Below are 26,456 nucleotides of genomic sequence, written 5' to 3' on the forward strand. Positions count from 1 at the left end.
TGAAGTATTAAACCAAAATGGGGCACTAATTGGGACTCACGCATGCATAGGAGCCACATGATTGAATGGAGAACACTTCCCTTTATGTATTTGTTGATATTTGAGGTGAATTTATTTTAGTTGTAGGTATCATCTGAAAAGGTTGGGGGAGTTTCGGGCTAATTTCTAACTCAATTTATACCATATTGCTTAAACCTATTTTTATGATTATTATCTATTTCTTTGGGCGTTCCTCATATGCACACCTAATTGTGCCACTTGGAAGGATAATATAATAATTTCAATTGATGGATAAATAAGGAATGATTAAATCCGGATTTCAATCATATACCCGCATGCATTGACATACACTTGTCATGTATTCTCATGATAATTTTGAAATTTTAAAATTTTATTTTACCATTTGGCCAATTTCGTCTCGACTAAAATTTGATATGTAAACAAAGAATAAGACCTACATATATACAAAATTTGACCTCATAAAAAATGCTACACGTTTGGGGTTTAAGATGGAGAATCAAAAATTGGATTGGTCCGGTCCCCCAAAACCGAAGTTTTAATGCCCTAACCCTACTTTCCTTACAAAGATTGGATCAATTGGATAAACCAGAATCTGGATCCAATCCAGATCGGCCGGATCCGATCCCAACTCTTGAAAGTTGAAATCGTAACATACCATCCTTGGTGGCCTGCCCAGGAAACCCATAGCTCAGTTGGATTAGGATTGAGTTCGCGAGTTCGCTTTAACCATCTTCGCAGCAGAAAAAAGATCAAGTGGATAAGAGTCGCTTGATTGTGATGTGAAACAATATTTGGGCCCAGAATCTAACGGTGGGCCCACCCATTAGCTTTGGACCCACTTATTGGGCTAGGCTTCGTCCTGGGGGGCCCGGCTTGATATCAATCATTGTTTGGGTATCTGGCAAATAGATTAGCTTTTAGAAGCGAACAAAAAAGGAATAGAGTAGGAAAGGAGCCAAGGATGGTTACACCACAGCACGAGTTTATACAAATAATCTGGGAATGATTTGCTTTAACGCTGGGGAGCCCAGTTCGTACTTTTTTTTGTATATCTTCTCTCCATCTTCCAGATTGGGGTTTTACTCTCTCGTCTGAGTTCTGTCTCTCTTGCGCAATCCAAAGACTCAAAGAGTGAGTGATCGTCGTTCTGTAATTGTACACATAGGAGAGAGAACAGAAGCGGAGAGGAGAGTAGCGAAGCTAAAGAGGGAGAATGTCGAAGAAGAAACCTTTCAGCGGCTCCACCATGACACTGAAAGACTTTCATGGCGGTTCCATCCCTTCTGATCTTCCTCTACCTTCTGCTCCCGGAGTGTATGTTCTGCAATAGATTTTTTTGGTCGTAATCATGTTCCTTGATGTTCCTTTTATTTAAAAGAATCAATAAAAATCAAAAGTAAAAAAAAAACCCAATCTTTGTAAAAAATAGTTCATTGCGTATCGAAATCCTGTATTCACATTATACCATCGATTTGGCGATTTCAGATTGCTTCTATTATTTTTAGAGTTTAATTCAGTTTCTGATGGTACATGATAGATTTCTTGATTTTTATTATGGTGTAAAAATTGTATATTTTTTTCCTTCCAGCATTGTAAGGCCTTCCGATCGTCCTGGTTTTGAGCGTCAGATCCCGAACGCATGGGGAAACCCTGTGGGCAGATCCGATCATCGTCCACGGCCAGGGTCTTCTGGCGCGACTCGTAATTTTGACGAGAAAACTTCTCTCCTGTCGCACCCTTCCCGCATCGGCCGGAACTTCGACGAGGATGAACGCAAGCCATTGGATGGCGTGTCGGCTCCGCGTCGAACCGTCAGTGATGAAAGCCTCGTTGTTCCGCCTAGTCGTCCGGAGCAGAAGCCGGATTCTGTGGCTCCTGGAAAGTTTACTGGACAGATTTCAAGTTCTGTTTCTCACTCACCAAGTGCCGCTCCTAGTTCCTATCCTACGAGATTCACTGGAGCAGTTTCCATGGGGATGAATCCGCAAGTCCAAGCTGGTTCTAACGGTCAGGCTGCTGCTAGTTCCCATCCAAATGCGTGGGGGACGAGGAAGGAGGCTGTCGGTGAGCCGGTGGCTGCTTCTGCCTTGTCTGGTCCTGGTGCTGTCTCCAGGTTTGCGCAGGCTAGTGCCCTTGAGAAGGTCTCATCGGGTAGATGGCAATCTAAGCAACCGATCCATCATTCCCCTGATGTTGAATTGAATAGCTTATTTGATCCAGAGAGTGATTTTCGCTCCAAAGATAATATTGCATATATTGGTGTTGCCCCAATTAGTGAAAGGGGCGACCACGATGTAATGCGAGGAAGGTACACTGAAAGGTGTCGCATTAATGATGATGGTGCCCGTGGTAGTGTGAAGGAGTTGCCAGACTATGAGAAGGCGAGGTCTCCATTGTATCCAGATGCAACAGACAGGGCGAGGTCTCCGATATATCCGGAGACAAAAGATCGGAGCTTGCCGATCTATCCTGATGGTGTTCGACCTGCTTCCACTGAAGGTCAATTTGTCGGGTCCCAAATTCAATCACCAATGCCTTCAGAAGTATCTGAGAGGCCTAAACTGAAGCTCCTTCCTAGGTCAAAACCATTGGAGACTTCAGAACCACCAGTTGTGGAAAATAAGCAGCAGGTATTTGGTCGATAACTTGGTTATGCTTTCTTGCATTCATTTTTTAGTTGACTGTAATGGAAGTTTGCCATTTTGTTGAATATAGGGTTATCAATCTGCCCATATGGAAGTTATCAATGAATCACATGCAAATGCAAATCCCCCAAAACTGGGGTCAGCTGGAGCTGAAGTGGGGAACTTGACATTTGAACGCCCCAAATTGAATTTAAAGCCCCGTTCGCAGCTTCTAGAACAACAGGAAGAAAATTTTGAAAGAGAAAGGTTGGTAAACTTGTTCTGCAGCTATTTTCCATTGTTATCCAATTTTGAAGAAAAAAATCCTTATATGCTTGTATCTCTTGTTCACTGTAGTTTCTTATATAACACCTGCAATAGAATGATAATTATGGTTATATCAAATTTGATATAGAATCTGAAGAGAAGTTTCTTTGAATAAATAAGTCAATGATATGAAATCTGATATTTTATTTTTGAATTAAAAAAAAAAGGGTGTACCCAGTGCACGAGGCTCCCGCCACTGCCGGTTCTGGGGAGGGTCATAATGTACACAGCCTCACCCCTGCTTTCAGCAGAGAGGCTGTTTCCAGACTTGAACCCGTGACCATTTGGTCACAATGGAGTAACCTTGTTTTTGAATTTTAATATTTTGTTTTATGTTTCAAGGATAACCAGATAAATCCATACAATAAGGAACAAAATAAATTCCAACTGGAATTTGTCAAAAGAGAAAAACCCAAATGGAATGTAAAATAGGAGAATCCTTAAGTATAATTGGGCGGAGAGGGATAGGATTCAAAAAGAATGTGGTCATGAGTCATGACACTATGGTTGTATTATGAGTTAATAGTTGTGTTGCAGGAAAAGTGCCATGGAGCATTAGAGGAAATCTAACATCCATGTATATGTATATTACAAAAATTGTCGCTAAATGGTTAATGTCCATGCCACACTTTTGCTGATTAGTGGTGGTCCTGCTATCTTTTATTCTAAATCACTACCAAGAAGAAAGAGAAAGTTAGATTAGTAAAGATGAAATGGCGAAGGAGGATAAAGATTGAGACATTACTATTTTGTGATTTGGATTCTATTGTTGGGTGGGCAACAATTTTTCTACAGGATTGACGGCCTACCAATTGCGCCAGGACGCCTGGCTTTGTCCATAAAGCCAAATCTGTATTTTTTCTCCACCAAGAGCCACACACATAACAAATGGCATTAGAGCCAGGCACGACAGAGGAAATCGACCGTCTTGGGTCTATACGGAAATATCCTCCTCTGTTCAACGGCTTAAACAAGAGTGGTTGGAAAAGATTTGTTCAGGGGAGATTGACTGTCCCGGGTCCGTACGAGATTTTCATTAGGTTCTTCAAGCGTTATTGGACTGACAAGTTCGTGGGCGTAACATTGGCAATTGATGGAAGCAACTTAGGAATTACCCCAACAAGATTTGGGATCTGGGTGAAATTATTTTTAATTTAGTGGTCTTGAGGACAAGACCAAATTTTAGGGAATGGAATGTTATGTGCCGGTTCTTGCTTAGGTGTGGTTTCTTGTGATTGTGGTTAGTTATTGTTCATTATATGTATGTACTGGATTGTGTTTAGTTATTGTTAATTATACGTAGTTATTAGAAGTGGGATGAGTTGTAGGGAGAAATTGTAGGAGTGGGAAGTGGGTAGTTAGGATAATCCGTGTATTAATTGATGAATGAAGAAGTAGAAAGAGACTAGAAAATTCTTAATTTAATTCTTGAGTTTATCTTGAGAGAGGATTGGCGGCTTCCCAATTGCGCCAGGACGTCTGGCTTTGTCCATAGAGCCAAATCTCTATTTTCTCTCCACCAAGATTCACGCACATAACACGAGTCCATTTCATGGATTGGCTTTTCCTTGGAAATTCCTGGAATTTATCCCTTTTTTTTGTAAAAAATTCTATTTTTTTTCTTAGAACTCAATTGAATAGAATAGAATAGTTGAGTTGTGGTTTGAGTAGCCTATGTGGCTGTGCGTGTGCACTCTTCTTCCCCCCCCCCTTTCTTCCAATGTGATCCCTTCTCTCCCTCAACTCTGAGTTTTTCTCAGGTTCCCCTTCTTCCCTAACCGGCCCTCCACCACTGTCTATCACCGCAATTAATGGTTTTAATCAAGCTCATTTTTTTTCCTCTTAGACTCGAAATGGCTGTTTTCAGCACTGTTTTTCTTTATTTATAAACTTCAAATCGGTTACATCAAAATCTTCTAGAGATAAAATAAAATCCTAATAGAAATCTAATTAACTAAAAAAAAAAAAAAAAAAAAAAATCCTAAAAAATAGAGACTACTCATTACATAAAACATCTCTATAAAATAGAAACTTCCTAGTCTAATAAAATCCCACGCAAGGTATAACTGAATCCTAAAATTTCTCCTAATCCAGATCAGCTTGACAGCTGTTTTGACTTGAAAAGAAGGCCTCCATGGCATCCACACACAGCAATATTGCCTTTAGCTTGATCTTCATCAGCTGGCGATGGAGCCCACCAAATCTGGTCATTTTCTCCCCCTTTAACTGCTTGTCGATCATAGTTGTCAAGGCATCGCCTAGGAGTCCAGGTGCTTTGGTCGACTTGGGTGCCTCGGTCGGCTACTTGGCGTCGCCTTGTTTTTTTAACTTCTCCACCGCCTTGGGTTGCCTAACCGCCGTGACAACTATGTTGTCGATATCTCATAATGTGCTGGAAATAACTGTTCGATATAATAGGAAATATGATTGAAAATATCTCCTTAAATAACTGATCGATCTCCTCTTTAATTCCTGAAGTAAATCCACTTTAATTTGGATCATTATTGGCTCCATTTCCCCAAGTTCCTCAAATAGGAGGGGGCACAAAAGACCACCCTACCCCTGCCCAACCACACTGTCCGGGTGGGGTTCGCCCCCCTCTATTAGAGGCACTTGGGGAAATGGAGCGGGCAGGAAATGGAGCAGATAATTTTCCCTTTAATTCTGGAAATTAATCAACTTTAATTCTGCTGGACAATAGGGGGGATGAACCTGGACAGGTTCTTGCTCATTCTTTATAAGATGCTCCTCAAAATTAGAAATCTGGTCCATCGAACCAACCAAACTTGGCCACATCATCAGAGCAGGCTGCCTCCCACAACTACACTGGGCGGGTTTGGGGCCTTGTTCCTGCGGCTACACATAGACCTGTGATCTACATCAGTGATATGCAAAGCCGTAATAATTATAGAGGAATTGAACTCATGAGCCATTCAATGAAATTATGGGTGAAAGTAGTTGAAGCTCGCTCGAGACAAGAAACTAATATTTGGGATAACCAATTTGGTTTTATGCTAGTGAGATCAAGCACAAGAGCTATTTATTTGTTTAATAGACTAATGGAACGATTTATAGCATGTAAGAAAAATTTTCATATGGTCTTTTTTGATTTAAAAAAAGCTTATGATAGACTTTCTAGAGAGTTAATTTAGCAAGTTTTTGAGAAGAAAAATGTTTTGAGTAAATACATAATTAAAGATATGTATCATGATGTAGTGTCTAGCATAAGAACTGTGACGGTACATGGTGGTGTGTTCCCAATAACAATTGGATTACCAAGGTTCAGCTCTAAGGCCGTATTTGTTTGCACTAATCATGGATGAGTTGACTAGAAACATTCAAGATCAGATCCTTCGGTGTATGCTTTTTGCAGATGATATTCTTTTGGTGGATGAAACAAATGCTGGGATAAATGCAAAGTTGGATTTATGAAAATCAACCTTGAAATCAAAAGGTTTTATGATAAGTAGAGCAAAACCAGAGTATATAATGTGTAACCTTAGAAACTGTAGGACTGAGAGTGGGGTGGTGAAAATTGATGATGTGGAGTTACCACAAAAGTGGTAACTTTAGATACCTAGGTTCAATTATGAATAAAGGAGGATAAATAGAGGACGATATTATGCAAAGAATTAGAATAGGCGGATGGAATGGAGAGGTGCATCCGGAGTGTTGTGTTATTGACATATTCCGTTAAAACTGAAAGGGAAATTTTATAGAATAGTTATATGACAAGCAATTATGTATGGGGTTGAAATGCTGAATATTTGGCAGTAAAGAAAAAACATTTAAATAAACTTATTGTGGCTGAAACAAGGATGTTGTGGTAAAACTAGAAATGATAAAATAAAGAATGAACAAATTAGAACAAACCTTTAGTTGGAGAAATTGGTTTAGGACTGGAATCTTGTAGGGCTTTGAATAGTGCTGATTGGAGAAATAGTATCCATGTAGCCGACTCCATTTAGTTGGGATAAGGCTGAGTTAAATAAGTATCTCTTTTGATTCAGATAAAAAAAAGGATCTGCTATGGTGGGCTTAAGAGAGAGAATAACAGATGAAGAAAGAGGGCTGTTCCGGGGCTGTGAATACCCATGAACATAAATTTAGAAGAAAAAACAGAGGAGATAGAACAGAGGAAATCGATGGGGAAAGAGGGAGAGAGGAAAGAGAAGTATAATGTGAGGGGGAGAATAGAGCTCAGCCACACATTGCGATTTCCAAAGTCCAAATCATTCATTCCAATTCGTGTGTGTGTGTTGGGGGGTAGGTATGCCTCTTACAATATATTTATAACTGAATGACAGACTTTAAAAAGGAAACTAAAAACAAAACAAAAACTCATGAGGACACTCCATGCGTGGGCTGTTGGAGGAGTCCCTTGCTGGCTCACTAATTGAATAATAAAGAAATAAAAGACTAACCAACTAATACTCTCTCCTTCCAGCCGTAGGCTATAAAGGAGTCCTATGTTGACTCAAACATTAACAACTGAATTAAGACAACTTAATTACATGAGGAAACTGATGAAATAAAAACTCTTAAGTATCTCATGATTTAAATAGTGACAAGGTTCCTAAAATCTAGCCACGACTTGTGGGTAGAGAGGAACTCCATAACGCAAGCTATGAACTCCCTCAAATGGGCTCCACAAGTTGGATAAGCCTTAAGTGGCTCACAAAACCATATCTGAACCAAAACTTGAACCATGGGCTCAGTTGTGAACCAGAAAATTGACCCAAAACCAGAACCGTGATTGTGCTCCTGCATTACTTTTCCTCACACAAGCTGAATTGATTTGTTCCAACTCTGCTTCTCTTACATCAACAATTTAATCCTTCTTTGAATTTTTATTTAATATTATTGAGTCCAGTGAAGCAACTTGGTTGGTTGGGCTTGGGCTGAATCTAGCCAAACCTGACCTTGAATTTGAATTTGCCCAACACTAGCCCAAGTTTGGGGCAGGTGGATTTTATGGTGTTTAAGTTGTTACTTAACTTTTTAACCTGTTGTTTCTAATCCTTCAATAGAGGGCGGACCTCGGTGCAATGGTAAGGTTGCTTGGGTACGAGTCGGGAAACAGCCTCTCCGTGAAAGCGGGGTAAGGCTACGTGCATAATGACCCTCCCCAGATCCTGCAATGGCGGGAGCCTTGTGCACTGGGTACGCCATTTTTTCTAATCCTTCAAATCCAGAGGGAAAAATTACACTGTAACTTGAGAGAATCAAATACTTAGACAACCAGAAAAGTGAGGAGAAGGAACACACTGAGAGAGAGAAGAAGAGAGCTGAGAAGAAGACTGAGCCAGCGGTGGACTCAGAATGAGTCTAATGCTGGCTAGTGGTTTATTTATAATAACAAACTGAATTACAATCATAACAGAATAAGGAATAGAATAGTAAACTATAGTAGACTACCTAGCAAACAACTACTAACAAGGACTCTCTAATGATAGGGACACTCACCCTATTGTGAGTGCTGTCTAACACCACTACCTATGTATGGGAATGGGTCCAATAGGAGGTACACACGACATCCTATAGGGGCCTAAGCACAAATAACTTTACACTCCCCTCAAGTTGGAGCATACAAATCACCCATGCCCAGCTTGGAACAACACTTCCGGAACGTAGGACCAAAAATAGACTTAGTAAATAGATCAGCTAACTTATCACCAGATGAAACTAATGGAGTAACAATCAGCCTCTTCATAACAACATCCAACACAAAGTCCGAGTTGCTAGCATCAAGGTACTAAAACTCGCAACTCGGTACCAACTCGACCCTTGGAAAAACCGAGTCGAGTTGAGATCTCGCCGAATTGGCAGGAAGCTCTATCAGACTGAAAGTGGAACGCAGCTATGATGGAAGAAATGGAAGCCTTGAAGAAAAATAACACATGGGAGCTTGTGGTTCTTCCACCTGGTTAAAAAACCGTTGGATGTAAATGGGTGTTTGTGGTGAAACAGAAGGTGGATGGCACTGTGGATAGGTATAAGGCACGACTCGTGGCCAAGGGGTTCACTCAGACATACGGCATTGATTACCAAGAAACTTTTGCACCTGTTGCAAAGTTAAATACTGTTCGTGTGTTACTATCTTGTGCAGTCAACCTTGGATGGGATTTGCAGCAGTTAGATGTAAAAAATGCCTTCCTAATGGGGCACTGGATGAGGAGGTGTATATGGACATTCCACCAGGGTTCTCTTGTGACAGAAACCAAGGAACCAAATTCAGAGGAGTTCTATTACTGCGGAATTCTTAATTTTTACAAAGAGCCGAGTGGCTTAAATAACCAAAATATAAACTAAACCATGGTAGCATATAAACCATAGTTATTACAACCAGCCGACAAACTAAAGTTACTTTAACTAAACCATGGTAACATATAAACCATAGTTAGTACAACCAGCCGACAAACTAAAGTTACTTTAAGACAAAGTACAAACAAATTTAACCATGGTAACAGACTAACCATAGTTATTACAAACTCTAGTTACTTTAAATACAAATGACAAAAGAGGTACTGTGGAGCACTAATCGGTGTCGAGACCGCTGTCACTGGAATAGGGGATGAACATATCGAGGGCATGATCGACTTCAAATTCCAGGTGTTCGCTCAGGAGTCAGTGGATGACCGGGTGCTGCAGTTCGTTGTTGACTTCCCAGGCAGTACGGGTGCTTTGGAGAAGGCAAGCTGGCAGAGTGGCTGGGTCGACATGATTGTGGGCGCACATCGTAGTCATGAAAGCAAACCATGTTTCCTTGTGGGCATCAGACTCATCTCGGTGGGTGAAGAGATCCTCTTGACTAGTTCCATGGAGGAAGAAAATGGGATCATAAGCAACTAGATGGTGTTCCAGAACAGGGGGAGAGACAAGGTTATGATGGATGAAGTCAGGGGGTCGATGAAATATGTAGGTGACGAAGGGGAGATCATCGAGGGCAGAAAGCATAGATAGCCAGTGAGGTATTGGAGCAAAAAGGCGGAGGAAACGGGCTAAGCATTGGGGCCTTTGGAGGCGGAAATAGTAATTGCCAGTAGGGTTGGAGAAAACAGTGGAGACGGTGCTCAGGTAATGGTAGAGAGTGTGACGGTTGAAGGTCAGCGCAATCCAATGGACGGCGAGGAGATGCCAAAAGAACACAATACATTCTTTGTCAAAGAGTGCTGGGTTAATGGTGAATGGAGTGAGAAATGGGTAATCGGGATGACAGACTACCCAGTCATATTGGAGACCATTCTTGTGGACGATGGAAAAAAGGATAGACTGGTAAGTGGAGACACTATTGGCTTGTAAGGTTCGAAGGGATATTTCACTGAATAGTGAAATGGGGAGAGTTGGGAGAAGGGTGAGTAATGGGTTTGCTGGTGGTGGTGGAGCAGAGGAGGAAGAAGCTCCGGGGGTGAGTGGCATACAGAGAATAGGTATGGTCGAAGAAACAGGAGGCTTAGTCCTAGAAAGGAAATCAGCAAGGACGTTGTCCTTGCCTTTGATGTGCTTGACGTGGAAAGACCATTGAGAGAACCATTGTGCCCATCGTAACAGTTGAGACTCAGGAAGCTGCTTCTGCTTGAAGTGTAGCATTTTTGGAAAAGCTGTCATGTCCATCTCGACCTGGAAAGTGTGTCCAACCAGAAAGAACTGGAATTTTTCTATGCCACGGTGGACTGCAAGGATCTCCTTGAAGGTAGAATGATAATGTTGTTCAGTGGGTTTGAACGTACCACTACGGTAACCATAGACGCGACGCTTCTTATCCGGGGTTTCTTCAAGAAGAACCGCACCCCATTGGGTGTCGCTGGCATCAGACTGTAAGATGCATAAACCAGAGGATGGAATCTGCAAGGTGGGCAGAGACTGACCAAGAGTCTTCAGGGCCTGGACTACTTTGGTATGGACCTGAGACCAAGGGGGAGCATCCTTTTTGAGGAGAAGGTGAAGATGACTTGTGAACCGGATTTGATGAGGAAGGAACTCGGTCATATAATTAATAATGCCGAGAAACTGTTGTAGTTGCTGCCGAGTGAGAGGGCCGTCTGAGAAATCGAGAAGTGAGCGGCCAATATGAGGTTGGAGCTGGAAACTGCCTTTGGAGATAGTGACACCAAGGAAATCAATCGTTGGAACGACGACTTCCATTTTTTAGGGAGAGAGCATAACACCATGAGCCAGAGTGACCTCGAGGAATTTCTGAAGAAGGAGAGCATGGTCTGCTTTCGTGTTGGAGAAGAGAAGGATATCATCAATGTAAATGAGAGCATACTCCTGGATGGACACATATACTTGCAGCATAGCCTGTTGAAATAAGGAGGGTGCAACTTTGAGACTAAAAGGGAGAACTGTCCACTGAAAATGTCCACCTGGTATACAGAAACCTGTCTTGGCATGATCATCAGGATGAATGCCAAGCTGCCAAAAACCGGCCTTCAAGTCGAACTTACTGAAGATCGTAGCTTTGGAGAGCTGGAGAAGGAGAGCAGGCCGCGTGGGCAGAGGGAACTTGTCATCAGCCAAGAAAGCATTACGGGGCTGATAATTGATCACCAAACGGAATTTTCCTCTCTTTTGCTCAGCTCGCTTGTTGACATAGAATGCTTCACAAGCCCAAGGGGAAGATGTCTTCTCTATGAGGTTTTGGGCCTGTAAGAGGGTCACTTCCTGACGAGCACTGGCGAGGAGTTCGGGCTTCATGCCAGAGTGACTGGCTTTGGTCGGTTTTGCATCTTCGTTTTTCTTGAAGGGAAGCCGGATGAAGAACTTAGGGTTATGCCAGAGAGGATGATCACACTTAGTGAGAAACTCAGTGTGGGAATCAGCGCTGCATTGAGTGAGCAGTTGTTGCTTGATATCTGCAATAGGAGTCGTTAGTAATAAGTTGGAAACAGTGGTCCAGGGGAGAAAATTCTTTTTGTGGCTAAGGCCATGGATACTCCATCAGAGATGGGGTAGGCGGCATAAGAGATCAAAGCCTATGAGGGCATCACGACCAGGAAGGGAAGAACCTAAAACAGTATGGCTAAGGGTAAGGGAATGGAAGATCTTGAAACGGACCGGACCTTTGGAAATAAGGTCTACTGAGAAAGTTTGACCGTCAGCAGCAGTAAAATACTGCTTGTGTGGCTTCCAAAACTGAGAAGGTAAGACATGGGGGGCTAAAATGGTCATAGAGCAGCCTGTATCGAAGTAACCGATTACTTTAACAGGACGTTCCCATGGAGTGGGGGAAATGTACAGAGGAGCTTGGGGTAAGGGTGTTTTGGTAATTGCCAAAGAAGGTTGTGAAGTAGGAAGGGTCTATGGATCTTGTGAAATAGCCGGGTAGATGGGGTCAAAACCATCGGACTCGGAGTCGGGTGATGAGGTGCTGGAGAAGTCGTCCCAATTTTCAAGAGCAAACAGTAAATCAGGCGAAAAGTCATCATCTACCGAGTAGAGAGACTCAACATCCGCCTCTGGATCATCTGTTATGGAGAACTGGGCAAGCATGTGCATGAGCTTGGTCTTCTTTGTCTTGTCAGGACAATCTTTAGCAAAATGGCCAGGCTTGCTACAGGCATAACACTTAGTAGAGGTCTTTTGTCTGAACTTCTTTCTCTTGAAGAACTTGTACTGGTGATGTTTGGACTGAAGCCGTCGTTTAAAACGGTTGGACCTGTGAGTCCGGAAGGGAGGCTTTGCAGGACGAGAGCTGACTTTGGAGAAATGAGATTTCTTCTTGGAGGGGCAAGAGCATGTGGATTCCTTGCACTTGATCTTGAGATAAGAAGTGTCACATGCATCAGTGAGTTTGTGGGTGGTCTTTTCCCACTGTTTGAAGAACAGCTACTGGTCACAGAGCTTCTGCAGAGCGCTGAGAATTTCCTGGTAGAGACGACCAACTGGGGCTTGGTCAATGCGGAGGCCAAGTTGCTGCAAAGATTTGACAGCATCTTTTCCCAAGGGATCTGGGAAAGAGTTGAGGAAGACCTGTTTCATGTTGGGATCATCCAATCCGCCAAGGATATAGAAACGGTCAAGCATTCTAGTGTAATGTTTAGCAAGGTCAGCCTTTTGGAAAGAACAACACTTCATCTGGAAATATTCTTCTCTGGCTTTGATGCGATTGTTTTCAATAGGGCCGATCATCTCATTATACAACTGGGCAATGAAAACATCGATGGGAATCTGTGTCCACTGAAGCTGGCGATAACCACCAAGAGCCATGAACCATTCCCGTAAAGTACCATGGGTACGGGCGAGGAACTTGGTGAGAACAGTGTTATCTGTTGCTCCTTCATGCAACATCTCTGCAGTGAGCCAAGCATGAAACTTAGAGATCCCGCTCAGGCCACTTATGGAACGGAAGGCCGTCAAAAGTGAACAACTGCTTGGGATCCTGATTTGCAAAAGGGTGAGAATCAACCCTTTGAGGAAATTGATGGGGCTGCTGCCGCTGAGGTTGTGGAGGAGGTCCAGTGGAACCAATTTCACTGTCACTACTATGGATAATGGGCTCAGTGACCCCTTCAGTAGGGTTTGATGTAGGGGTGGATTTGTTTGAAAAACAGGCAGGGGATCCTGGGAAGAATCGGTATCCGAGTAGGAGGAGGCTGAGGAAACTTTGGAGAGGGATAAAACCGGGACAAGATTAGGGGGAGACAAAGTTAATTGGGTAAGGTAGGTACTGAGAGTATTCGGGTTCTCAGGGACAGGGACAACAGTATAAGCGGAGTCGGAGGAGGATGGTTTTGTCATGGGAGGAACCCAAGGGACGAAACCAGGGGGTCCTTGTAGTTGTCCGGAGAGTGGCTGAAAAGTGGGTTGAACTGTGGGTCTAGGTGTTGGGGTAACATAAGAGGGAAAAACAGGTTGTGGACTCGGACAGGAGGCGCAGGATGAAATCTTTTTGGTTTGGAAGATTTTGCCTTGATGGCTGCTAGATTGCTCTGTTGGTCTTGCAATTCCTTAAACATGGCTGTAGGAAAACTATGAGGAGCCGTATGAGTATGATGAGTTGGGGTGGTGAAGGAATCAGAGAACAACGGGTAATTATAGGAAGGGGGACTGGATGGTAAGGGAGTCTGAGCCAGTCTGAGTTGGTCCTCCAAATGTTTCTTTTCCTTCTCCCGACCAGAGATAAGGAAGGATGCATAGGATGAGTCCTTAACAGTCAGGGCAATAGTCATGAGTTCTTGATGGAGGGCTTCGATCCGTGTTTTGAGATAACGGATGTCAACCTCGTTCTGCTGGAGGACAAGAGTATGGTGCTCTTGGGCAGTTTGTGCAAATACTGATTCTGAACCAGAGCATTCTCGGCCTGCCAGTTAAGCTGAGCCTCAACAGAGGAGTTAGATGCCATCTGACCCAAGTTATCAAGGATGTTTGGAGGAGTCACTTTCCACTTATGGCGGCGGCGATCCGCATCCTCATAATCAACAGTAGGAGAGAAATTCTTGCTGATACCATCGGAGCCAGAAGCCATAAAATAGGGAATAGCTGGCTGTAGAATGGCTTGCTGCATCTGTGTCTGCCAGAGCATCATAGGTGGAGATGCTGGAGGGGAAGGCGGCGCCGGTGAAGGATGTGGTTTGCACTGTGGGGTCGGCGGATCGGGTGGCGGCTGCGGAGGTGAACAACAGCTCAACGAGCAGGGTTTGCCAGAGCCGTAATCAACAATGAACTGATAGCGATCTCTGTCTTCGCCAAGCGGTCCGACGTTTGGGCAACCAGCCTGATAACGGAGCCATAAAGGATCGGGTCCTTTCTTCTTCTTCCTCGGCGACTTGGGAGTCGGAGCAGGGGGGACAGGAGTAGGGTCATCAAGATCATCGACCTGCTCCATCCAGTCTTCTGGAAGAGAGACGGGAATACACATGTGAGCCGGTCTGGGATAGGTGACAAGAGTGCGACCATCCTCAAGAGGCTTGTAGACGGGATTAGTCATCGTCAAGGGTGGAGTTGTAGTCGGGATATTATGTGTGGATTCCTATGCCGTGATCCATGATTCAGGAATTAGCTTGAGGAGCTCTGTGCGGTCGATCTGTCTAGGAACATGGGTGATCGTCGGGATCCGATCTTCGCTGATCTGGACGAAGAGAGCTGCATCGTTGCTAGAGAATCCTGTGTTGAGATTCATGGCATGATTCTGGAGTCTGTAACAGATCTGGTAATGAAGAGTGGCTGCAATCGCCGTTTCTTTCTGCGGTGCACCAGTAAGCTGGATCAAGAACTGCCAGGCATCAAGGAGGTTGGGATCCTGGAGGGAGATATTGTAATTCGGATACACAGTATAGAAGACGGTGCCGTCGTTCAGGGTGGTCTGAACATCGGTAATCGTGGCATGCGGGAAGTTACGGAACCTCGTGTCAAGCAGGTTCAAACGCATCACCACAGGGAGACCTTTCCGACCATGGAAAGTGGTAGCGATCTTAACAGCACCCAGATGGAGATGGGTGTAGCCGAGATGGATCCATTGGCGGATCAGCTCAGGGCTGATAGTAACCGGAAAATACTGCTCTTTGCCACTGGCGGTGACCTGATTTTGGGAAAAAGGGGGAGCCTGGACATACTCTTTGAGACCCTGGGTCTTCTTTGGAGAGATGATAGTCCGGAGCTTGCATGTCACAAAGGTAGATGTTTGAGGGAAAACATCATAAGGATTGATGATGGGGAAGTTGGTAGGATGAATCTGCTGTTCAGCCGGAGTATAGCTGAGTTCATACAGATAATCAACTTTGGACGCATGAGAGGTTTTGAGGGTAACCGGAGGTGCAGTTGGTGGAGATAAACTCATGCTGTTTAGTTGGGGGGATGGCTTCTGCTCTGAAGAGATGCACCTGAGACTTAGCTTGATACGCCTAAAGAGATAATTGTTCTTTGCAAGAAGGAAGATAGAGGAACAGTATCCCCATCACTGAGACAAACCGGAGGTAATCCGAGCGTGTCGGGATTTATAGTGGTCTGTGCCAACAACCCACACCTTGCTCAAGGAACTTTTACCGATCGGGCATGGTTTGGCCGGTTCCACAAGGCCATGATTTCAGTGGGCTATAAGCAGAGTAATGCTGATCACACACTCTTTATAAAGAGGGCTGATGAAAAACTCACTGTTCTTATAGTCTACATTGATGATATAGTGGTTACTGACAATAATGGTGATGAGATCAGACGGTTGAAGACCTTCCTTGGACAAGAATTTGAGATCAAAGATCTAGGGAAACTACGATACTTTCTTGGGATTGAAGTGGCTAGATCTTCTAAAGTCATTTTTCTCTCCCAGAGAAAGTATGTCCTAGACTTATTGGTTGAAACCGGGTTGCTAGGCTGTCATCCTTTAGATACTCCTATGGACCCTACTGTTCGACTCAAGGAAAAAGGGGGTGAGCCTGTTGATAAAGGCCGGTACCAAAGACTTGTAGGGAAGCTGATTTATCTCTCACACGCTCGTCCTGACATTGCTGTCGCCCTGAGTACTGTGAGCCAGTTTATGCATGATCCCTACTCTTCCCATATGAAGGCTGTTCTTCGTATCTTGCACTATTTGAAGTCAGCTCCTGGAAAAGGAATTCTTCTGTCTATGAATGGTCATCTACGGATAGAAGCATACACTTATGCTGATTGGGCTGGTTCTGCAGATCGCAAGTCTATTTCTGGGTATTGCTCCTTTGTAGGTGGAAATCTTGTCACATGGCTTAGCAAGAAGCAAAATGTAGTTGCTCGTTCTAGTGCCGAAGCTGAGTTTCAAGCTATGACACAAGGTATTTGTGAATTACTCTGGCTTAAAGGTTTGCTACAATATCTTGGTGTTTCTATTCGTCTTCCTATGATGTTGTACTGCGACAACAAGGCTGCAATCAGCATAGCACACAATCTTGTACAACATGATTGTACCAGGCATGTTGAGGTAGATAGGCATTTCATCAAAGAGAAGTTAGAAGATGGGCTGATTTGTATTCCCTTTGTGACATTTGCGGATCAACTTGCTGATATCTTCACCAAGGGATTGTCTGGAAAATTGTTGCATTCCAATCTAGTCAAGTTGGGCATGATCGGCATCTTTGCTCCAACTTGAGGGGGAGTGTTGAAATAGGTTGCTTACCCGATTGGGGTAAGTAGTCCTAGTTTGATTAGGATTAGTCCTAGTCATGTTAGGAGTAGTACTAGTCAGATTAGATTTTCTTCTTTTATTTGATTTTATTGTTTTTCCCTCAACCGAGTCCTATTCTGGCATTCCTAGTTGTATTAGGAATTCCTAATAGGATTAGGACTGAGGTAACATTTCTATTTGTATTTTGTTTAATTGTATTTCAATTCTCTATAAATAGAGGGCCTTGGGGATCGGTTATGATCACTCCAGCATTATATTTCACTGCTATTTACAGGGTTGAAAGTGAAAATACCAAACACTAGCACGGTCTAAGCTTGTCATCTTGATTTGTTCAGATTAGATTACATTCTTGTTGATGGGTTAATAAGCAGGAAACTGGAAGCTTAAAGGTCTATTCAATCAAATATAGTTTTTGCAAAATAAAATAGGAGAAAGGACAAAAAGGTCAAAGGGCATTGGATCAAGTTGATTATTATACACACAGATGTGCCCAAGTTCCAACCTGAGAAAATTAACTATTTAAGTTGGAGAATCTTAGTTTTAAAACTATAGAGGAGATGGGAGATGCAGGTGCAGGTGAAGAAGAACCTCTCATGGTGGGATCTCATCTGGAAGAAGAAGAAGAAGAAGAAGAAGTTGGGGGTGGGGTTTTTAATCATATTTTTTGCTATAAATCGATAGATTTAGGTAAAACTAAGTTGATGCATTAAACTTGATCATTTGCAAGGATTTGTACTCAAATCAATGAAAGTTTCTTGTTTCGTTATACGTTGTTCTCCATTTTAGTGTTTATGCGTGATACATGTTACATATATATATATATATTGCTCCAAAAGTGTATTTCCATGTGTATCTTGACCATTTTCATGCGTATTTGTAGCGTACGATACGTCTCTTATAAAAACCCTTCCGATACGAAACTCAATTAAACCTTTTGAAGAGCCACTGGTAAGTCAGACAGAACTTCAATTGGAGAAGCAAGACTGAATGGTGGGTTGTGAAGCAGAAGGAGGCACTAGTTTTTGACGCCACTGATATCCTTGCAACGGTTTAGGAGAAGAGGTAATTGGAACATCATCAAAAGGCATAAGAACTGGCAAAGGAGGTGTACATTGTCTATTGGTCTCAATATGAGAGTTCAGCACAGGAGAAACAAAACAAGGAGTGCCTTCAAAGAAAGTAACATCGTCGTTGACAAATTGCCGATGGGTAATCGGATCATAGCATTTATACCCCTTCTGAGTTCAAGAATAATCAAGAAACAAACACTTGACCGCCCTAGGAGACCACTTATCTAGCTGAGAATATAAAATATGAGCAAACATAACCATAAATTGGTTTGATGTTTTTTAATTCGTAGTGCTTAATTAAGTTGTATTACACCTCTACTTTAATTATGTGTTCTAAATATTGTGTGGAATAGCCTTGGGTAGAGCTCACCTACGTCGTAGACTACCAACCTCAGGTCAGAAGTCAAAGTACCATTTTGGATTTGAATTTGTAAAAACTAATGTTTCCATTGTGTTTAGAAGGCATAAAATAGGATGGATGTCAAGTTTCAAAACCTATCTTGGTCATACGACCACCAAAACCCACCACCGAGTCAAGGCAGGAAAAAATACACCAACTTGCCGAGATCTCGGCAGAGCTTGGTTTCGTGGCTTGGCCAAACCAGGGGCGAAACTGAGACCTAAAACCTTGGGAACATTCATATGGATCATGAGAGATCGAGCAATGTCTAATAGGTGTCTGTTTTTTGGTTCAACAACTCCATTTTGTTGAGGGGTATATGAACAACTAGTTTGGTGAACCATACCATAGGCAGAACAAAAAGCTGAAATTTCATGTTGAGTGTACTCTTGGGCATTATCAGAATGAAATACCCAAATGAAAACATTAAATTGGGTCTTTATTTCATTATAAAAATCTTAAAAAACAGACAAACTCGGCATGATCCTTCAACACGTACACTCAAGTTAACAGAGAGTGATCGTCCAAAAAGGTAACAAAGTACAAAAAACCAAACTTATTTTTAACCATAGTTGGAAAACTAGGTTTTTTGACTGGACTCGTCTTTTCAAAAACCTTGTGGGTCGAACGAGTCAAACCTGGTCAGAACGAGTTGTGTATGTTTATTTGTTTTTTCAAATATTAAAAAATATATGAAAAATATAAACACAAGAAACACCGTGAGAGAGAGAGAGAAAGAGGTGGGGGAAACGAGGAGACATGGGGTTAGATAGAGTCGTTAGACTTGTAATTAAAAAACAGCTCTCAAAACATTGAAAACCTCAATGCCGAATCTGCACCTACCTAGGGTTTTCATATCTGAAATTAAACCTAACAGCAAGTATCAATGCCTTTATTAGAGGATTGTTTCCATGTAGAGCTTCAAAACCCAGAAACCGAATTTGCAAATGTGCAACCTGAACTAGCACCAGAGTTTCCTCCTCACAAAGCAGTCATTGTTGCATCTCTTCGTCGGTGGCTACCCTGTTCAAGATCCCTTGGCATATGGGTTTCAGGTGCAATGAGACCGAGCAGTTGAGATTTGGTGAACTTGTAGAAAGTAACAAGTGGATGAGATGTCCAGGCTGCAATTTTCATGCGGAGAAAACAGAGTTGCCCAAACATAACTTGCAGGTCTTGATTGAGTTTCCATCGGCCATGACATTAACACCGATTTGCAAAGATAATTGACAAACTCGGTGATTTTTTCTTGACTCGGACAAAACTACTGAGTCAATGGAAAATCGGATTGACCAGGACTGAGTCTTGTCATTTTCTAAGCCTGGCGAGTCTTCATGAGACTTGGCTGAGTCAAAACCTGCTTTTCCAACTATGTTTTTAACACGACACAGACCCCAGATCTCCGAATGAATCAAGGAAAATAAAGGCTGACTTCTTAAAAATCTACGAGCAGGAAACGATCGATTATGTTTCCGTAGTTCACAGGCTTTACCCTCCAAACGAGACATAGACTTGTAGCTAGAAACCACATGTTGAAGCTTGGAGAGAGACAAATGACCCAAGTACCTAAATGTCATTGAAGAGCAAGGACCAATGTTATGCAAATAGTCGATTTCGGCCTGCTCAAGCCTGCTACCAATCCTCCTCCTTGTCTGAAGGTCCTGAAAAACACAATGAGAAGGAAAAAAGTGACAGAGCAGTTAAGAGATTTAGTTAGTTGACTAACAAATAAGAAGCTTAATGGTAACTAGGGAACATGAAGAACAGAAGACAAAGTCATGGACTCAATAAGGGAAACTGATCCATGACCAGCCACATAGGTGGAGGATCCATTTGAAAATATAATAGGAGAAGAATTAGAAACCTTTGTAAGGAAAGTTGATGTACCTGTGTGAGCTAGAGTGATAGTAGATGACAACCATGCAAGCTTCAATTGACCAACTGGTGGCTTCTGATAAAGGAAAGAGTCCCATGCATTCTGGGGATTCTTCCAACTCCGTCCCACATGACCCGTCTCATAATACACCACCACCACCCCCACCCCCACCTTATGGAGTAAGTCGATATGATGATTAGGTATGGAGTTGAAAGAGCAGCAAAACTGGATGTTCTTGATTTTTATTACACAACTTGAGTTTGGTGGATCAAGCAAAAACAACAGAATTGGACCTGAGGTATTGGTTTAGTTCCTAGTTGGGCTGAAATGCATGAAGTCATGAACAAAAGATTCTTGCCTACTGACTACAAGCAGCACATGCACCTCAGGTTTGTACAGTTGAAACAGGAAAACCTAACAATTAAGGAGCTTGTTGCCAGATTCTACTATTATGCTAGTCGATCTGATTTTGAGGAGGATGAAGTATTAGTGGCACAATTCCGCAATGGTTTGCACCCGTAGATCAGTGCTGCACTCGCATCCAATTGATTGCCTATAATGGAAGATGCTGTACAGGTTGCATATTAGGTAGAAGAATGTTTGAAACGACCATACACTCGAAGGAATCAGACACTTTTCCTAGGGGTAACAGTTACAATCAGCAATAGTCTTCCCCCCCCCCCCCCCAAAAGAAAAGTCATTCAGCAAACCGCAGCTACTGGTTCATCTATGTCATCTTCACGGCCTAATCGGCCATATCTCCACCTCGGTGTAATTCTGATAGGGCATCTTTACGACTTACTCGACCATAGTCTCCGCCTCGGTGTGGTTTCGACAACTCTTCTATGATGCCAAAGACTGCCATTCAATGTTTTACATGCAATGCATATGGACATGTTACTACTCAGTGTCCCAACTATTTGGTGGCTTATATTGAGAAGGATTCTTTTATCCCTTATGTTCCAGAAGAACACCTTGGTGTTGAGATAGTTGATTTACCACCAAAGCGTGAATCAGGTGAAGTCAATGGAAATGATAGTGATGATGAGCGACATCCTTGTTATGTTCTTCGTCCTGTTTTGCCTACTCACAAAGTCTTTGAGGATGAAGATTGGCGCTGCAGCAGTAACTTTTAGATCCGTGTGAAGTGCAACGACCAATTATGTAGTCTGGTGATTAATGGAGGTAGTTGCACTAATGTCGTCTCTGAAGAAGTTGTTCGTAAACTGGGATTATAGACATCCGCATCCAACCCCCTACAAAGTCGCATGGATGAACACCACTAATCTCAAGGTTACAGGCAAGTGTTTACTCACCTATTCTATTGGTGGATTTGTTGATACAATACAATTTGATGTCCTCCCTCTAAAGGTCTCTCATATTCTTTTTGGTTGATCGTGGTTGTTTGATAAGAAGGCAAAACATTTCAGGTATGCAAATACCTACTCCTTCAAGCACAATGACAAAACCATGAAGTTCTTCTTGCTAAGGATCTACCTGACATTAAATTCAAGAAAGTAGCAAGATCGTTCCTCCTCCAGTGTGTTGCTTCAGACAGCCTCCTTGGTCCTTTTTCAAACTCGAAGGAGTTGAGTTCTTTTCAGAGGAGGAGAGTTGATGCAGTATCACTTGGCTGGTTGGACCGGCATGATAGGCTTTGGAGGCCCAAACCCAGACAGAACTGGTCAATGGGTTTTGGTCCAACAAGGGTTGGAATTAGTCATTTAGTAGGTTATTTATTTAATTTTATATTTATTTATTTATTTATTTTTGGTGAAGAAATTTTATATTTGTTTTGAGTTACATACGTAGGAGTTAGATAGAGTTTGAGTTGTAAGTTATTTCAGTTGTGTACTTAGAGTAGGAGTCTTATTATTTTTCCCTTTAAATACTTGCAGTAATAAAGTAAATAGTAAATTTAAATTGTAAATAAAGATGGTGGCCCAACTTAAATGGGATTTGATAGCTTCTTTATGGTCTAACATTCTTGCCAATACATTATCCTCATTCTGCTCCGGATTGTAATCTCTATTAAAGAATATCACTCCATGAGAACTCACCCTAGGCCTGTCACTTATCCTATCTCAAGATTTCAACATTGCATAAGCAACTTTTTTATTTATTCAAATTCGTGTACAATGCTGGCCTCCCTTACAAACATATATAGAAGACTCAAAAAATAGACTTAGACACTAAAAAGGAAAGGCCTAACCCAATCCTTAACTAATAAGGTATCGTAAATTGACTAGGAAAGTGAAATAATAAAGAAAGCAGTCTCAAAATAGGACTCTAACTAAATTAATGAAGCAAATCCCGTTTTCTTACTTTCTACCCATATTTTAAGCTCATTAAATTAGCTAATTACAAAGTAAACCCATGGGATCAAAAGCCCAACACCTACATAACCCAACCAAAAGCTTATTTTCAATAAATTAAGCCCTCTAAGTGACTTATCTGCATCAATCTGCTTATGCTCCTGGCTGACCTGCAAAGCATAACATTCTTTCGATTACTATAACCTGGATCTGATATTTTCAACTAGTGGATGCAATAACACGGCAGAGGTAAGTATATATCACTGTCCTATTTTATGGTTGATTTTTGTCAGTCAAGAATGGATTGATGTGATGCCTGATTTGGCTTTTGGGCTTTTCCATGAGCGAGCTGTGGTAATCAGCGGCTGGCAACTGCAAGTTAGCTTTGCCATACTAATGGAAGATTATGAGTACAGTGTTTTGTTGGTGGTTGTTGGGTCTTGAGACTCTAGTCCGTGTGTCAAGTTTTTTCTCAGTTGTTTCATATAGTTGCACCACAAGATTCCATAGGTGATACAGGTCAAGATTTAATCTATTTGGGAATAGTAAATTTGCTTTCCTATTGGTAAAAGAACACAAATTACTGCACTTGCTGTGGTTGTTGGATAAGAAGGTATTCTTTTTTTCTTTCTGTTTTTTTGGGGGTGGGGGGTGGTCCAAAATAAGAAGGTATTATCAATAACAAGTTTATAGTTATTATATTTTGCAATTTAAACCTCAAGTTCCTCTAAGAGTTTTACTTCTCTTTTTGACTTCTAAAATTGTGAACCAGGGATGCAATTGGTTAGTTGTTTGATCAATCTGTTTTATTGATGCAGGAAATCATTGTTTGGTGGTGCACGCCCTCGAGAATTGGTAAGCGTTTAGCTTTTACCTGGCTATGTGGCCTGGAGATAGAAGTACCATTTCAGAAGATAATGAAGTCCATGCAATTATCCTTGGTTTTTTCAAATGAAAATCATACACCATCTTTTTGGTGGTTACTTAAGACTCTCTATGTTTTCTCTGGTTGTTTGCTTGCTAGAATTCATGATTTGCCCAATCTAGAAGCCTATTGTTATTGGTTATGTTCACTTTGTTTGCTAGTTCTTTTGCTAATCTTCAATGTTTGCATTATTTTATATCCTAAGGTTCTGAAGGAGCGCGGTATTGATGATGTAGCTTTCAACAATGTTGACGCTACTCAACAACCCACCAGGTAGTGATGCTGTCCTTCATTGTTGATTTTCTCTATCATATAGGGATTTTAGAAAAAAAAATTGTCTGTTTGCATTTGACTAAGTTTCCTGGACATTAAGACACTAAATTCAATAGGATTTGTATTAATATCACCCATTGGTATGTGAAGGGTAAACCATGAGCTTAGCAAGACTGAAACAAAGCCCGAGGTTGCAGTTCCCTCTGCCAGATATGGTGACAGGGCGGCAAATTTCTCGCTTGATCAGAGGATTGGAAGGGATTCTGAGAGGAAAGATCAACAGCTAGACAATGAGAAAACAGCGGTACAGAGGGGTTATTGGCGGAATGAGAACTGGAGGAATAGTAAGGAGACCGAAAAGCAGCAGGAACAGCCGACTGAGCCAGAGACTTGGCGCAAGCCTGTTGAGCTAGCTAAACCATTTCTACCTGATGCTCCAGGATTGCGCTATGGAAAAGCAGCTACTGCCTTGGAGCTTGCCCAATCATTCTCTCGGTCAGTCTCCGATGCAAAGGCAGCTGATCGGTTCTCTGGCCAGAGGGGTCAGCCTGGCCAAAACCAGATCCCGTTTTCACGGTTGACAGATACTCGAGACTTTTATTCGGGGCCTACTCCAAGGCATCAGATCAATGGTTACTAATTACTAGAGCATGGATGTGGCAATTGGTTAACTCAAGTTGCGTGGGACTAGGCATTTGGAAGAGATGAGCCTGGCATTCTCTCTGAATGGCGCACCTGAAAATTTTCAGGCTGACAGATGGTTGTTGCAAAAGATGGATTTCACTGTTTCAGGTTGGGTGAGTTTGCTTTCTGCTTTTCCTCCATTTTCCTTCTTGTTCTGTTTTCTTTATTAATTTTTAAGAATATCTCTAAGATCCAAGAAGAAAAACAATTGTTATTGTACCCTCCCAGCAAAGACAGCTCCTTGTTAGATGGTCTGTGGATGGTTGGAAGGAGATGTCTGTGTCATGGCTTTGATTGTTTAGCTGATCCTTGGAAATTGATGATGGTGGATCAGATTGGAATAAGAAATATGATCCATCCATTCACTTATTGAATCACAAGCCTGAGGCCATTGATCAATCATTCAAATTCATGCTTTCCTTTTAGCTGCGTAAATTGTTTTTTCGCATCATAATTGATTCAGGCATTTGGGTGACAGATTGAGTCAGTACATGAACGTATGAGAACGGGTCACAGCCGTTCAGTTGGAATCCACCCCTCCATCTGAACGGCTGTGAGCTGTTCTCATACGTGAACCTGAGCCCTACTCTTGCACCGAACTCTGATTTTTTTTCTTTGAGTGGATGAAACACTTTGTGGGAGGAGGGCCTCTTTGGTATCATTTTTCATTTTTTTTTTCCTATTTAGAACAATCATTATTGAAAACCATTTTTGATGAGATGGTAAAAAGTGTTTGGTAACTACTAAACATAATTGATTGTAGAGTGAAAAATAGGTTTGGTGCAAATGATTTTTGTGACAAGTTTTTAAGAAAGTGTCCAAACGCAAAGCCCATATGTAGTTTAAGTGGAGGGTGAAGAAGGCATTTTCACCCATCTTCCTCCCCAATTGAAACCGTCTTTATACTTGTGGTTTTCTTCAACTGATTTCTTTTCCATCTTCTTCTTATTATTTTTCCTTTTCTTCTTGAATCGAAACCCAGCTGAGCCTTACTCGCTCTACAACCACAATCATCGAACCCTCTTCCTCCCATCTTCTTCCTCTCCAATTTTCTTTTCAACCCAAAGTCTCTTTCCTTTTTTTGGGTTGAAAAATCAAACCCTCCTCTGCTTCTGTTCTGCCCTAGGATCTGCAGACACAACAAAGTAGCATCACCTCTGTTCACTTTAGTTCTTTCTTTGTCAATGCATCTAAGTATTTAACTTAATTTTCAGTCTACAACCAACACAATATCTTATAAAGTAGTAATACTGATCTGTTACACCTGTAAGTGGACTAAATTGCAAACAAAGCTAAAACCAAAACAAAATTGATTGGTGACCAAATTCCAATACAGACCCCAGATTTCATCGGCTACGTTCATTCCAGTCGGAGCCCATATGCCACCATTTTTCTAATCATAATCTATGATTCAGATTTTCAATTTTCCCAAGAAAAAAAACAGAAATTCATATTAAAAAAAAAAAACTTTTAACTACACATTGTCGTCATCCGAGCCAAGCACAACGGATTCCAACTAGCAACGGCAGTCAGGATTCAGCTGCATCGGGATTGAAGCTTTCTAACTCTGGGAATTTTGGAATGGAATCCCTTTTGCGGTTCTTGGCCTCAATCGTTAGAAACCAAAACAAGAAGAGAAACGAAGGCAGGAATCCCACTCTTGCCGATTGATGTCGTTCCGGTTGTAGAGTTCATAGTCGAAGCCGTTTGGGATTCAGATCGTTCCGGTGGGATCTCCGTCTTGGACGCTGATCAGGTGATAGGGCTGGAAGAATGGCCTCCACATCTCTAAGAAATCGAGGTTCCTAATCGTCGGGGAAGAAGAAGAAGAGGACGAGGGGGAGTAGGG

The 26,456-nt window shown here is 42.1% G+C and overlaps 1 protein-coding gene and 1 long non-coding RNA gene across 2 annotated transcripts; both read left to right on the forward strand.

The window, feature by feature from the left end:
• The first annotated feature begins 1,108 nt into the window (after positions 1-1,108).
• LOC122640088 lies at positions 1,109-25,006 on the forward strand. Its single transcript, XM_043833212.1, has 6 exons — positions 1,109-1,335; positions 1,610-2,651; positions 2,737-2,912; positions 23,544-23,580; positions 23,856-23,923; positions 24,074-25,006. Exons 1-6 carry the CDS (start codon positions 1,235-1,237, stop codon positions 24,561-24,563), a joined length of 1,914 nt encoding a protein of 637 aa, XP_043689147.1. The 5' UTR covers positions 1,109-1,234; the 3' UTR covers positions 24,564-25,006.
• LOC122640089 lies at positions 6,173-6,677 on the forward strand. Its single transcript, XR_006329622.1, has 2 exons — positions 6,173-6,515; positions 6,546-6,677. It is a non-coding gene; the product is annotated as an uncharacterized LOC122640089 (long non-coding RNA).
• Positions 25,007-26,456: the final 1,450 nt, after the last annotated feature.

Source organism: Telopea speciosissima, chromosome 9 (assembly GCF_018873765.1).
Source record: "Telopea speciosissima isolate NSW1024214 ecotype Mountain lineage chromosome 9, Tspe_v1, whole genome shotgun sequence".
Classification (NCBI taxonomy): Eukaryota; Viridiplantae; Streptophyta; class Magnoliopsida; order Proteales; family Proteaceae; genus Telopea; species Telopea speciosissima.

What these genes read in the sequence shown, in the direction of transcription:
- LOC122640088 (XM_043833212.1), top strand. Translation starts at nt 1,235, where the DNA reads ATGTCGAAGAAGAAACCTTTCAGCGGCTCCACCATGACACTGAAAGAC. An exon ending in TTGTGGAAAATAAGCAGCAG is followed by an intron (nt 2,652 to 2,736) that starts GTATTTGGTCGA and finishes TGTTGAATATAG; the next exon opens with GGTTATCAATCTGCCCATAT. An exon ending in GCTACTCAACAACCCACCAG is followed by an intron (nt 23,924 to 24,073) that starts GTAGTGATGCTG and finishes TGGTATGTGAAG; the next exon opens with GGTAAACCATGAGCTTAGCA.